At 48.3% G+C, this 14121-nt stretch overlaps 1 protein-coding gene across 3 annotated transcripts in view; it reads left to right on the top strand.

The window, feature by feature from the left end:
- The first annotated feature begins 622 nt into the window (after positions 1-622).
- The window catches only part of MCM9 (minichromosome maintenance 9 homologous recombination repair factor), a 50602-nt gene continuing 37103 nt past the window's right edge, over positions 623-14121 (top strand). For 2 of the 3 annotated variants that reach the window (XM_068162297.1, XM_068162299.1), the window contains exons 1-7: positions 623-663; positions 1493-1818; positions 2934-3250; positions 6195-6276; positions 8114-8314; positions 9593-9718; positions 10965-11084. In XM_068162297.1, coding sequence (XP_068018398.1) covers positions 1500-1818; positions 2934-3250; positions 6195-6276; positions 8114-8314; positions 9593-9718; positions 10965-11084 — 1165 coding nt within the window. In that variant the 5' untranslated portion in view covers positions 623-663; positions 1493-1499. Of the gene's footprint in view, positions 664-1492; positions 1819-2933; positions 3251-6194; positions 6277-8113; positions 8315-9592; positions 9719-10964; positions 11085-12017; positions 12435-14121 lie in introns of those variants that run through there. The other variant, XM_068162298.1, reaches the window with a different exon arrangement.

Below are 14121 nucleotides of genomic sequence, written 5' to 3'. Positions count from 1 at the left end.
CTTGCAAGACAGTACCATAAAAATGACAATGCAAGAATATGGCAGAGACAGGAGTGGCTTGACACACCACCCACAATAATCTATTTGAAACAGTTTTGGATATCCACAGTGAACAGTTTATGTATAAGGTGCAGATTCCTATCAGCAGTACTTCTGCAGCTGTATCCATTCAATTGCACAGAGTAAGACCCTGATCTGTGCCCAGTTGCAGCGTCTCTTTGGAATGGGAGAACAGTGACAGAAGCATTGAGGCAAACAAGGGCGTGCGGCACCCTTTAAAAAACAACCCGCGGACGAGAGGCAGAACAGCTGGGACACCCCTGTCCCCTCGGAGCATCCCCCTGTCCCCGCAGGGCCCCGGCAGCCCGCACTGCTCGGCGGGGAGCTGGGCCTGTCGCCCCGCTGCAGGTCTCGGGAGCATCGTCTCTCCCGAAGCCGCGGCGCCTCTCTCCTGTGTCGCCCGGGCCAGGCCCCATGGGTTGGCGGCTCTGCAGCCGCTCTCCGCCCCACCGCCCTGCGCAGCTCGAGGGCCGCCAGGCCCGGGCGCGCAGCGGCGCGGAGGGGGCGTGGACGGAGTCGCTTCTCCTGCCGGGTGAGGGAGCTGCGGCGGCCGCGGCGGGAACCCGGGCGGAAGGGAGGCGGCGTCAGCGGCCCGCGCTGCAGGTATCGAGCGACGGCGGAGCGGCCGCGGAGCGCTCTTGCGGCAGCCACCGGCTGGTGCGGACGGGAGAGGCTCTTCACACGAGCTCCGGCGGGGCCGCCGCTGTGGGCGCTGGGAGCACACCCGCGGCCCGCGCCGTCCGGAGGCGAGGCAGGACGAGCCTGGGGCAGCCGAGGCAGGCGGGTAGCCGGGGCAGCGCGCTCCGGGTATGGTGATAGGCGCTTTATATATGTAAGCACATATATTTATGTACGGCGGCGGGAGCGGGAGGCCTGCCTCCATGCTGCTGGCACCCTCGCTGCTGCTGCCACCGCCGCTTGGGGCGACGCAAGGCAGGGTGGTCCTGCCTTCCCTTTCCCCTCTCCGAGAGAGAGGGCTGCGGGGGGGGTTCCACTTTCTGGTACTAACGGACAGCCACATCCCGCCCGAACGGGCGCGAGGAGCGCGGCGCCGCAGGTGACTGACGGGAAGCGGGGCAGTGATGATTGGCTGACTGACTGGAGGCGGGGCGGTGCTGATTAGCCTCCCGGTGGGAGGCGAGGTGAAGCTGATTGGCTGACTAAGGCGAAGCAGGGCGGTGCTAATTGGCCGGCCGGGGCGGGGCGGGGCGGTTGGTTGGCGGGAGCCGTCGGTGGGAGGTGGCGAGCGGCGCGTGGCCGGCAGCTGTCACGGGCGCCGCGCGCGGTGAGGCGGCGCCGTCCCCGGGATCTTTCCCGCCGCGCTCCTGCCCGGCTCCGCCGTGGGGGCTTCCGCGTCAAAAAACATCTTCCCGGCTGGATCCCGGGCTTACCGGGAATCCGCCATGTGAGCGCCTCATCCCCCTGCCCGCAGGTGCAACATGGTGCTGAGCGCGGAGCAGGTGACCCTCATCGGGCAGGTGTTCGAGTCCTACGTGCTGGAGCACCACAGGGAGGACATCCTGGGCATCCTGAGGGAGGCTGATGACGAGGCGCACTATCCTGTCGTCGTCGATGCCATGACGCTCTTTGAGGCCAACATGGAGATCGGGGAGTATTTCAACGCCTTCCCCAGTGAGGTGCTGCCGATTTTCGACAGCGCGCTGCGCCGGGCTGCCCTGGCGGCGCTGCAGGCTGCCCCGCCCGCCCCGCCCGCCCCGCAGCTCAGGGTGAAGCACAACCTCCACGCCAGGGTCTCGGGTGAGTGGTGGGGCAAAGGTAGCCGTGACGTGCCCCAGGGACACCTCCCGCATTCCTTACTCCGTAGCAAACTATTGTGGCATCATGGTGTAGTTAACTAAGACCTCACCTGCAGTACTGTGTGCAGCTCTGGAGCACAAGAAAGATGTGGACCTGTTGGAGTGGGTCCAGAGGAGATCATGAAAGGGCTGGAGCATCTTTCCTGTGAGGCCAGGCTGAGAAAGTTGGGGTTGTTCATCCTGGAGAAGAGCAGGCTTCAGGGAGACCCTATTGCAGCCTTTCAATACTTAATAAGGGGCCACTAAGAAAGATGAGGACAATCTTTTGGCCTGTTGTTCTTGGACAAGGGCTAATGGTTTGAAACTAAAAGTGGTTAGATTTACACCAGCTATGCAGAAGATGATTTTTACAGTGAGGATGGTGAGATACTGGAGAAGGTTGCCCGGAGAGGTGGTAGATGGTTCATCACTGAAAACATCCAGGTCAGGTTGGATGAGGCTCTGAGCAGCCTGCTGTAGTTGAAGATGTCCCTGTGCACTGCAGTGGGTTGGATTAGATGGGTTCTTTCCAAAACAAAACATTCTATGATACTTTGAATCCAAGTCTTGCAGTTTGAAGCACTAGGGAAAGGCTGGTGTTTATTAAACAGAAACAAACACATGCAAACACATGGAAATTGTGTAGACTAGCCTTAAAAAATCAATGGCCATCCCTAATGGCATGCAGGACTGGCACCAGTGTAATGCTTTTCCCCCAGTGTTCTAGGAGCCATTTGCATCAGTTACAGCTTCAGCATGAAAGCAGAGGTATTTTTCACTTCAAGTATTTTATAAGCTACCAGGAGGTATTGTAGCAGTAAAGTAAGGGGCAGATGTTTGCTGCAAGAGTAGCTGTATCTGTAAGATATCCTGGTTCTATTATCAGACTGTTGCTGGAGCTGACCACGACTGGAAACTGTTCATGACTATCCAGCCATGGGCAGAAGCAGGAGAGTAAAATAGCAACATTTTCTGTTAGTGCTCAGCACCTTGATGATTTTCACTGTCTGAGGCCAGTTAAGGAGTTTTATGGTACAACAGAAGAATTGAAGAATCACGTTTTTGTGTGTTCCACAGGTTTGCCTGTTTGCCCAGAGCTGACTCGAGAGCACATCCCCAGAACCAGGGACGTGGGTCACTTCTTGTCTGTCACTGGGACTGTCGTACGGACCAGTCTGGTGAAGGTTTTGGAGTTTGAGAGGAGTTACATCTGCAACAAGTGCAAGAATGTGTTTACTGTCAAGGCTGACTTTGAACAGTACTACGCCTTCTGCCGTCCGTCAGCCTGTCGGAATGAAGAAGGCTGCAACTCAACCAAGTTCACCTGTCTCTCTGGAACAGCCTCTTCTCCTACCTGCTGCAAAGACTATCAGGAAATCAAAATTCAGGAACAGGTGAATAAAAAGGAGGAAGGTATTAGGGTCTAGAATTCTCAAGTACAAAAATATTTACCTTGCTAAAGAAAGCATTAAGGGACTTAATTGGCTGTTGGAATAAGGTAGCCTCTAATTTCAGTGATATTGTTCATACTTATCTCAGAATTAACTTCATCCCATTTTTCACTGCTAAGTTTTACATGCTAAGATAAGTGGCTGGCTGTTAGGAAGAAGTTCTTCATAGAAAGAGTGATTGGCCATTGGAATGGGGAAGGTGGTGGAGTCACCATCACTGGAGGTGTTTAGGAAGAGACTGGATGGGGTGCTTGGTGCCATGGGTTAGTTGATTAGATAGTGTTGGGTGATAGGTTGGACTAGATGATCTCTGGTCTATTCCATTCCATTCCATTCCATTCCATTCCATTCCATTCCATTCCATTCCATTCCATTCCATTCCATTCCATTGCAAAAGTTTTACAGATTCTGCTGCCATGGTCTAGTCATGAGGTCTGGGGTGACAGGTTGGACTCGATGATCTTTGAGGTCTCTTCCAACCTTGGTGATACTATGTTGTTTAAAACAAACTCCTAAGAAAACTCAAAGAGGCCAGGCAGCCTGTTAGGCAGAGACTGCCAGTCAAAGAGTTAAAAATTTAAGCACATCATAGAGTCATCATAGAATTGTTTTGGCTGGGGAAAGAACTCTAAGATCAAGTCCAACCATTGACCCAACACCACCATGGCCATTAAACGCAGAGCGCTGTGTCCACACACTTCTTGAACACCTTCAGAGAGAGTGACTCCACCACCTCCCTGTGCAGCCTGTTCCAGTGCCTTTCAGGAAAGAAATTTCTTAATATCCAACCTAAACAAGCTTGTTGGCTAGACATACATTATTAGGTAACTCCATTCAATGTTGTACAAAGCACCTAGGGTCAGTGCATAGATGAAGTTTCCATGTTGAATCATTGCAACACCAAGTGTGCATTGTTTCACTTGCTGTGCCTGTTGCTGATGTTCTTCTAAGGACTAAAGCCAGCCCAATGGTGGCCAAGGCCATTTGTAAGAGGTGTAGAATGCTCAATACATGTGTCTGCAAATGCCTGTTGCCTTCAGCCAATACTGAATTTAACAATCATGGAATCTGTGACCCTTAGAGAATTTCCATTGGTCTTCCTGAAGATAGCCCTGGGTGGAAGTGCAACTGAGCTGGAGAAATAAGAAACTATTTGGCCTCTTTATTTACAGTAATCCATGACTGAGACAAAACTGGCACAGGAAAGCCTGTATGAGAATTAAGACTATGTAGGGCATACTGCAGGCAGTGTTTCTGTGCTTATTTCTATGTTCAGTGTCTTCTTCATACACCTTTTCTAAAGTACCTTCAGTTGTTCCAGGTTTTCATCTCTAAATCAGAGGGCAGTGGTGCCAATCCATGTGCAAGATGCATGAAAAAAGAGAAATGCATGAGATTAGAGATGAAGCTCTTAAAGGTTTGGAATAGTTAAAAACAAAAGTCAGGGAATAAAACAATTTCTAGGAAATAAGCCATATGTGCATAGCTCATCTACTGATTGTTTCTGGCATATGCTTACTGTAACACTTCCTTTGTTTCTGTGTGACACACAGTAAACACAGTGTGGTGGGAAAGATTTTGAGCTGCATGATCTTATTAAGTACCACAAGGATGAGCAGAGGGCTGGAGCACCTCTCCTTGAGGACAGACTGAAGGAGTTGGGGCTGTTCAGTCTGGAGAAGGGAAGGCTCCGAGGTGACCTAATTGTGGCCTTCCAGTATCTGCAGGGGGCCTACAGGAAGGCTGGGGAAGGACTTCTCAGGATCTCAGGTAGTGATAGGACTAGGGGGAATGGAATGAAGCTGGAGGTGGGGAGATTCAGGCTGGATGTGAGGAGGAGGTTCTTCACCATGAGAGTGGTGAAGCCCTGGAATGGGTTGTCCAGGGAGGTGGTCAAGGCCCCATCCCTAGAGGTGTTTAAGCCCAGGCTGGCTGAGGCTCTGTCCAGCCTGATCTAGTGTGGGGTGTCCCTGCCCATGGCAGGGGGGTTGGAACTAGCTGATCCTTGTGGTCCCTTCCAACCCTGACTGACACTATGATACTATTAAAGTTACTCACATTTTCTAGAGAGCTCTGTAAGTAACTGTGCATATGCCACCAGTCCTGACAGTGACAGGAACTGTCTGTGGCCACTTTGATAATACACAAGGGTGAAGGAACCTTCTTAGGTACTAGAGAGTGAATGCATCTGGAATTCTAGCATGCGTGACCTGTGCTGCAGAATGAGAAGGTGGTGGAGTTGCCATCACTGGAGGTGTTTAGGAGGAGACCGGATGAAATGCTTTGTGCCATGGTTTAGTTGATTAGATGGTGGTGGATGATGGGTTGGACGTGATGATCTTGAGGGTCTCTTCCAACCTGGTCTGGTCTGGTCTGGTCTGGTCTGGTCTGGTCTGGTCTATTCTATTCTATTCTATTCTATTCTATTCTATTCTATTCTATTCTATTCTATTCTATTCCTCTATTCTGTTCCATTCCTCTATTCCATTCCATTCCATTCCATTCCGTTCCATTCCAATTGTTTTTTCTTGTACAGTGGATATTCTATAAACTATTACAAGCTTCAAGTGTAAATGGAATGATTGCTGGTTGGGAATAGACTGTGACAAGATTGCACAGACTTTTCAAGAGGATATCGAAATCATACTGCACCTCCCAGGACTGAGAACCTTCAGCTAATTTAGTACCTAAGCCCATTCCCATTAATACCGAGCATGCCACTTCCATCATGAAGTTCATGGCAGCAGTGGCATCTGTACTGTGTAAATTTTGTGACAAAAAGCAAGGACTGACCTCAGCTCCAGCAAAGGAATGTAGGTCCCTGTGCCAGAGCAGCTAGAAATGGCTTTTGAAAGGTACTGAAGTGTTTTTCTTCCCTGTCTCCTAGGTTCAAAGGCTGTCTGTTGGAAGCATCCCTCGTTGCATGATGGTTGTTCTAGAGGATGACTTAGTGGACAGCTGCAAGTCTGGTGAGGATACAGCACATCCTGCATATGTTTGTACTACAAACATTCTTTTATTTGTCCATTTGAGAAGAATCTTTGCCAAGTGGGCTGCCAGTGCTGAGGGCTTGTGGAATGAGCTATGTTCATCTGTCACATGTTTCAGCTAGGACATTGGCATGGCAGTTGAAGACTATTCCAGAAAATGCCACAGATCCCCATGTTCTGTCATGTTTGACAGACCAGTTTCAATAAGCAATGTGTTATGATGTACAGAAGGTATTTTAACTCTGGTTAGTGTGGAAACACTAAACCTCTGGAGGAAACTGGGCCACACCATCACACACAGAGGTGCACCTCTGGAGGTTCAGAGGGCTCTGTAACATGACAGTGCTGGGCCCCATCCTCTTTAACATCTTCATTGATGATCTGGATGAGGGGGTCGAGTCAGTCATCAGCAAGTTTGCAGATGACACCAAGTTAGGGGCAGATGTTAGTCAGTTAGAGGGTAGAAAGGCTCTGCAGAGGGATCTCGACCGACTGGACAGATGGGCAGAGTCCAATGGGATGGCATTCAACAAGTCCAAGTGCTGCACTTTGGCTACAGCAATCCCATGCAGAGCTACAGGCTGGGGTCGGAGTGGCTGAGAGCTCCCAAACAGAGAGGGACCTGGGGGTGCTGATCGACAGCTGCCTGAATATGAGCCAGCAGTGTGCCCAGGTGGCCAGGAGGGCCAATGGCATCCTGGCCTGCATTAGGAATAGTGTGGCCAGCAGGAGCAGGGAGGTCATTGTGCCCCTGTACTCTGCTTTGGTTAGGCTGCACCTTGAGTACTGTGTCCCGTTCTGGGCCCCTCAGTTTAAGGACATTGAAACACTTGAACGTGTCCAGAGAAGGGCAACAAGGCTGGGGAGAGGCCTTGAACACAGCCCTGTGAGGAGAGGCTGAGGGAGCTGGGGTTGTTTAGCCTGGAGAAGAGGAGGCTCAGGGGTGACCTCATTGCCCTCTACAACTACCTGAAAGGTGGTTGTAGGCGGGAAGGGGTTGGTCTCTTCTCTTAGGCAACCAGCACCAGAACAAGGGGACACAGTCTCAAGCTGTGCCAGGGGAGGTTTAGACTCGAGGTGAGGAGGAAGTTCTTCACCAAGCGAGTCATTCGGCATTGGAACGGGCTGCCCAGGGAGGTGGTGGAGTCGCCATCCCTGGAGGTGTTCAAGAGGGGATTGGATGTGGCACTTGGTGCCATGGTCTAGTCATGGGGTCTGTGTTGATAGGTTGGACTCGATGATCCTCGAGGTCTCTTCCAACCTTAGTGATACTGTGATACTGTGACTTATCCAAGGAGTGTGCTTCAGGTGGAAAAAAAACTATCTGGCATTCAAAAAGGAAGTTTACTGGCAGGAGGGTGTGTGAAGAATGGACCAAAAAAAATCCTCAGATACAGACATCCTTGCAGGGGATTCATTTATGTTTGCACTGCATCAGAAGAACCCTGTGTTCATGAATGATTCTGGAATTCATCACAAGACTGGCCAGAAATCAAGTTTTGGCTAAGTTTTTTTTGCATAGCAAATCAAGCTGATAGAAGAGCTTTCATAGTTTCCATGAATCCCTCTTTCACAAAAGAAAGCTTTAAGAATGAACCTACCTTGCACAGAATTAGAAAGACACAGCAACTTCCTGCCAGAGATGCAAGCAATCTGCCTAACTGTTTGCTTTTGACTGCCAGTGACTGCAGGAGGTTTGCTGTTTGTTGGTGGTCTTTTTCATCCCCATTAACTGTAACACAGAGTCTGTAATTACACATTGCAGCTAATTACACAAGTCTGAAGTTGTTCTGCTAACTTTTGTTGTTACCTCCAGGAGATGACGTCACAGTTTACGGAGTGGTAATGCAGCGGTGGAAGCCTTTCCGTGAGGATGCACGCTGTGACCTGGAGCTTGTTTTGAAAGCCAACTATATTAAAGTGAACAATGAGCAGCTAGCAGGGGTTGTCATTGATGAGGAAGTCCGCAAGGAGTTTGAAGACTTCTGGGAAAAGCATAGGGATGACCCCTTAGCAGGTGAGCAGTTATCATAGTATCATAGTATCAGTCAGGGTTGGAAGGGACCACAAGCATCATCTAGTTCCAACCCCCCTGCCATGGGCAGGGACACCCCACACTAGAGCAGGCTGCCCAGAGCCTCATCCAGCCTGGGCTTAAACACCTCCAGGGACAGGGCCTCAACCACCTCCCTGGACAACCCATTCCAGGGCTTCACCAGTCTCATGGGGAAGAACCTCCTCCTCACATCTAGCCTGAATCTCCCCACCTCCAGCTTCATTCCATTCCCCCTAGTCCTATCACTGCCTGAGATCCTGAGAAGTCCTTCCCCAGCCTTCCTGTAGGCCCCCCTCAGATACTGGAAGGCCACAATTAGGTCACCTGGGAGCCTTCTCTTCTGCAGACTGAACAGCCCCAACTCCTTCAGTCTGTCTTTCAGTCTGTCAGTTGAAAGCTTCTAAAGAGGACACATTTGGATATAGATGAAATCTGGACTGAAAGTGCAGTGCTTCAACACATTTTTCCCCCATTATCCTATCCCACTGTTCACTCCTCCCAAAACATTTTTTCCAGTATAGGGATATGAAATGCCTCAGTATTACTGGGAAAAAAAACACAGTACCAAACCTACTGCATTAATCTTCCTTTTTTGATATTACTGTATCACAGTATACCTTAGGTTGGAAGAGGCCTCAAAGATCATCGAGTCCAACCTGTCACCACAGACCTCATGACTAGACCATGGCACCAGTGCCACGTCCAATCCCCTCTTGAACACCTCCAGGGATGGTGACTCCACCACCTCCCTGGGCAGTACATTCCAATGAGCAATGACTCTCTCCATGAAGAACTTTCTCCTCACCTCCAGCCTAAACTTCCCCTGGCGCAGCTTGAGACTGTGTCCCCCTGTTCTGGTGCTGGCTGCTAGAGAGAAGAGACCAACCCCTTCCTGGCTACAACCACCTTTCAGGTAGTTGTAGAGGGCAATGAGGTCTCCCCTGAGCCTCCTCTTCTCCAGGCTAAAGAATCCCAGCTCCCTCAGCCTCTCCTCATAGGGCTTGTATTCAAGGCCTCTCCCCAGCCTTGTTGCCCTTCTCTGGACACGTTCAAGTGTCTCAATGTCCTTCTTAAACTGAGGGGCCCAGAACTGGACACAGTACTCAATATGTCAGTGTACATTGGGTAACTATTTGTTGATGTACACATGACTTTAATGTGCGTAAGAGTCCATGGGAAACCAAGCTTTACTCTCAGGGCAGTGCTGAGTGCCATTTTTTTTGTATGCTCCTGTCCTAGGGAGGAATGAAATTTTGGCAAGCTTATGCCCTCAAGTGTTTGGATTGTACCTGGTGAAGCTGGCTGTGGCCATGGTGCTTGCAGGTGGTGTACAGAGGACTGATGCTACTGGAACTCGAATCAGAGGTTGGTATAGTTTCTAATAGTATCACACCCTTCCTGATGCTTGTTCCCATCCCTGTCTTCACCCACATCCTTCCCCACCCCAGAATCAACCCAGTAAGGTTTTGGAATTACAAGCATCCCATTTTCTTGAGTGAGAGCAATTTCTGATTACTGCCAAGTATTAACTGCAGAATCTTAGACAAATGTAGTGAGTATCTAGACTCCCTCTTTTTAATAGCTCCAAACCCCACCAAACCAGTAAAAGCAGGTGCTGAGGATTCCATTAGGTAGAATATTAAAGGCAGTTGGTTTAGATGTAACATAAACTCACTTTTCATTGTATAAGTGACAGTTTGAAATGATTTCTAGTAGAATATTCCCAGTGGTATTTGCCATCAAAGGATGGAATATTAATGCCTCTTCCATGCTGAAGTGTGGAAAATCACTGGCTGTTTTTCACAAGATCACTATAGAATGTTGGAGAGAAAAATTAAAGAATTCATTCTACTCCTAATGCCAGACTTTTCCATCTGTGATTGTCAGCACATCTCACTTAGTTCAGTTACTGTAAGTTATCTGCCTGCTGATCCTCCTTCTGTTGTTATTAGATGGCAAATATGCCATGTGCCAGGTGGTATGCAGGTCATAATCTATGTAGGTCATAATAACTCTAAAAGAGTATGTCTCTGTGTGCAGATACTTAATGCTTCAGCAGCTCAATACAGCTACAGACTTTCTGTTTGAAGTTGCATTAATGTTTTGTGGAAGACAAGAGAACAATTACTGTTTTGAGATTACTGAGTTGCAGAAGTGGTGGCAGTGTAACAGAATTAGTGAAGAACAACAACCTGCTGATTTTATCAGGCCTTTTGGCAAGAATTTTAAGCAAGTGAATAGTGGAATGAGAGTTAACCTGGGGATCCTTTTGTTTCATGTTCAAGAGTTGTCTGGGAGAAATGAGTGTTCTACAGGGTAAGAACTCCCATTATGAGAGCTACTGCAAATATCTGCTAATGCTTTTAAAACATCTCCTTTGGTTCATTTCATTTCATTCAGCAATGTGACTCGATGTTTTCATTAAACAGTGTATTCATCACACCCCATAAACAGTGCAGTTCTCAACAGAATTGCATCCTGCACTGTATATGTAGTGCTAAATGTTAGGTGAATAATGAGAAGTGCAATTTAAACTCAAACCTGAGCACTTGGTATCTTACCTTTCTCTGTATATGAACCATCTCCTCCTACACCAAATGTTTTTCCCAAGGTGAATCCCATCTTCTGTTGGTTGGAGACCCAGGTACAGGGAAATCTCAGTTTCTGAAGTATGCAGTAAAGATTACGCCACGCTCTGTGCTCACTGCAGGGATTGGATCTACAAGTGCAGGTACGTGCTTCTGCAGCTGGACACTTGACTGTTTTCACTCCAGGGTGTGTATGTAAAGGCCTTCCACATACATGAACAGATGTGCTCAGGTTGTATGAGCACAATGAAGCAAAGAACTGCTAGGGAGGCATAGGAGGTTTGGCATGACTGTGGAAGGGCAGTCCTGCTCCTTTTTCTCTGTCAGTGGAGCAGTTTGATGAGCTTCTAACAGGGCATCTTACAAGCCTCATCTCGAGGCACCTCTCACAGCTTTGCTGTAATTTTAGTGGTCTTCTCAGCTGTGACAAATAGGAAGTCTTTCCAAAGCTCACACTGTGTAATGGGCTAGCATAGTTGGGTTTCTCCTGAACAGGTACTCCCCTATTTTCTTTTTTATGTTTGGTTTCTGCTTTCTTTCTGGAAATTCGTGCCTGTTCTAAGGAGTTCTTTCTGACTCTTGAAGATGGTTTCAGAGAGGAAAGGTTTTGTTGTTGTGCTGGTTAAATTTAGCTATGTCTCAGCTGGCTCTGAGTGCCAGGTATCTTTACAAACTCTTCTGGGAGCACTGTGCAGTGTCAGATTACCTCTGCAAATTGCTTCAGTTGGGCAAATGACTGTGTGACTAGTACATTCAAAATCACAAAATAATTAGGGACAAACCCCAGTGCCTCAGCTGGCACACATAGCTTGAGTGTTCCTCACATCGTGCTGCTTTCCATCTGAGGTCTGGGAAAAGGCATTATTTATACACTGGAAAAGCAGGGAATAAAATCTTTTCCAGCTGAATGGCTATGTGTACTCATGTATCCTGTGGGTGTGGAACATGATGGTGAACTTATGAGACGTGTGTCTCTGGTTTTCCATCCAAACTGTTGACAAATAGGTCTGGAGAGAAGCCAGAGAGAACATTCTGGCTCAGCATAACCTTTTCTCCACCTTTTGCCCTGTGTTAAGGAGTGAGAACAGGCTGGATAATTGTAAATTTGTGCTAGAGGACTGACTGACCTGGAGTGGAATTTTCCCAGCCATTTCAATGTGACTTTGCCTGCTTCTGTCAGTAGTAATCTCCCAGTGTCAGCTGCTCTTGGCCTCTGAAATTGCTGTTGCCATCTTCACCACATCTCCTTCCTGTGCTTCATTTTCCATATGATATGGTCTCCAGTTCAGACATGATAGCAAGGTTCAAAGATACTTCCCTGGAAACCAATGTTGCAGTCTACAAGCTTACTGTATACCAACTTCATCAAAGGTATGCCACATCTGTAACGATGTCTCATCTCTTGATTCCTTTAACTTCCTCTCATTAGTGCCTTTGTCCTCTGACAGTTTACCTTGGCTGTCTGCATGCAATGATTATTTTGCCAAGTAGATACCTGCCTTCAGAAATTCTGGTCTGTTCATACATCTGTATCTGAAGACCTGTAGTTAGGATGAACAGGAAATACTGCAGGAGAGGCATCTTTGTCATGTTGGCTGGAGGTTTCAGGTCCTACACACTTCTGGCATATAGCTCCAGGTAGATCTTCATCAGGCTTCTGGCATCCTGCTGTTGAAATGGCATTTCAAGCACTTGATTTTTTGATAGAATTCACATGTCTTCAGGATTTCCTTTGCCTTACCATAAAGCCCCTGCTTCTTCCCAGTTTGTGTCAGTGCAGGTCTGCCACACCTTGCTCATGAGATAGGACAAACTGCAGGATCCCCATGTGTTGAAAGGCAGGCCTCCTTACTCATGCAAGTTTTGCAAGGAGACCTGAGAACCCCTTGAAAGCTCCTGATATTTCAGCCAGTTCTTAACACTGCTGTTAAGGTGTAGCTATTGTCTTAAAACTGGTGCAGCCCTTCTGCAGCACACACCCCTCTTCCCTCCAGCTTCCTGTGGGCAGGGAGGCCAGTCCCATCCTCATGCCATGGCCAATGAGTACCCAGCCATGCCTCCAAACCAGCATGACCAAAATGCTGAAGTGTATTCTTCTTCCATGCCCTCCTGAAAGGGTTTTTGCTTTCCAAGTTCCAGACAGAAACCTGGGGTTTGCCTTTAACAAAGAATAGAATAGAATAGAATAGAATAGAATAGAATAGAATAGAATAGAATAGAATAGAATAGAATAGAATAGAATAGAATAGAATAGAATAGAATAGAATAGAATAGGAATAGACCAGACCAGACCAGGTTGGAAGAGACCTTCGAGATCATTGAGTCCAACCTATCACCCAAGACCATCTAATCAACTAAACCATGGCACCAAGCACCCCATCCAGTCTCCTCCTAAACACCCCCAGTGCTCCCTAGTGACTCCATCTGACTCTTCTTTCTTAGAAATTCTTCATCTAAACCAGAAATCAAGCAAAATCCCTCCACTGCTCTTCTACAACCCAGCTCTCATACTGCACTTTACAAGACCAGCTCTTAAGAATCAGAACTTTAAGTGGAAACATAAACACCAATGAGAAGGCTTAGCATGAACAGTCCCATGCACACTGCTAGCCCCTAGTGGTAGTTGTCGGTTTTGTTTCATCTTCCACAAGGCACAGAGCAGAACCCTCCAGCTAGTAACAGCAGGAACAATTAACCCATCATCTGCAGACCAAACTTTTGTGGCTCAAAAAAACAAGAGAGAGTCTCAAGACTGCAAACTCCTGTGCTATGGGTAAGGGGTAGGGTGGTTAAGTATGTGAAGGGTCTCCTGCAGCTGCCCAGGCAGAAAAGCCACAAGATAATGCTAGCTTTGCCCTTTGCCTGTCTCTGGGACACGAGGATTTACTAGGAGTGTACATGCTTGGTTCGGGCTTTTTCCCTGTTTCTTCCCTGACACCCTTGTCACATGGCAGTGGACAGTCTTTGTCCAGCTGCAAGTGGCTTTGCCTCCAGTCTGAGCTGCCATCCAGAAAATCAGCGTTTGAGTGCCTATGACAAAAGTAATGGACCGAGACCATCAGCTTCTCTTTGTGGCTTTTGTCACTCACATCTCACCAACGGAGATCACCTAGTGAGCTACAAACTGAGTTACTGTGGTTACTGTAGCAGAGTTCTGAGTTGCTGCAGTCTTTGAAACCT

This window comes from Melanerpes formicivorus, unplaced genomic scaffold (assembly GCF_026170545.1).
Source record: "Melanerpes formicivorus ecotype bairdi unplaced genomic scaffold, bMelFor1.0.p_v2 SCAF_63, whole genome shotgun sequence".
Taxonomy (NCBI): Eukaryota; Metazoa; Chordata; class Aves; order Piciformes; family Picidae; genus Melanerpes; species Melanerpes formicivorus.
This window is presented reverse-complemented; position numbering and strand designations above follow the sequence as displayed.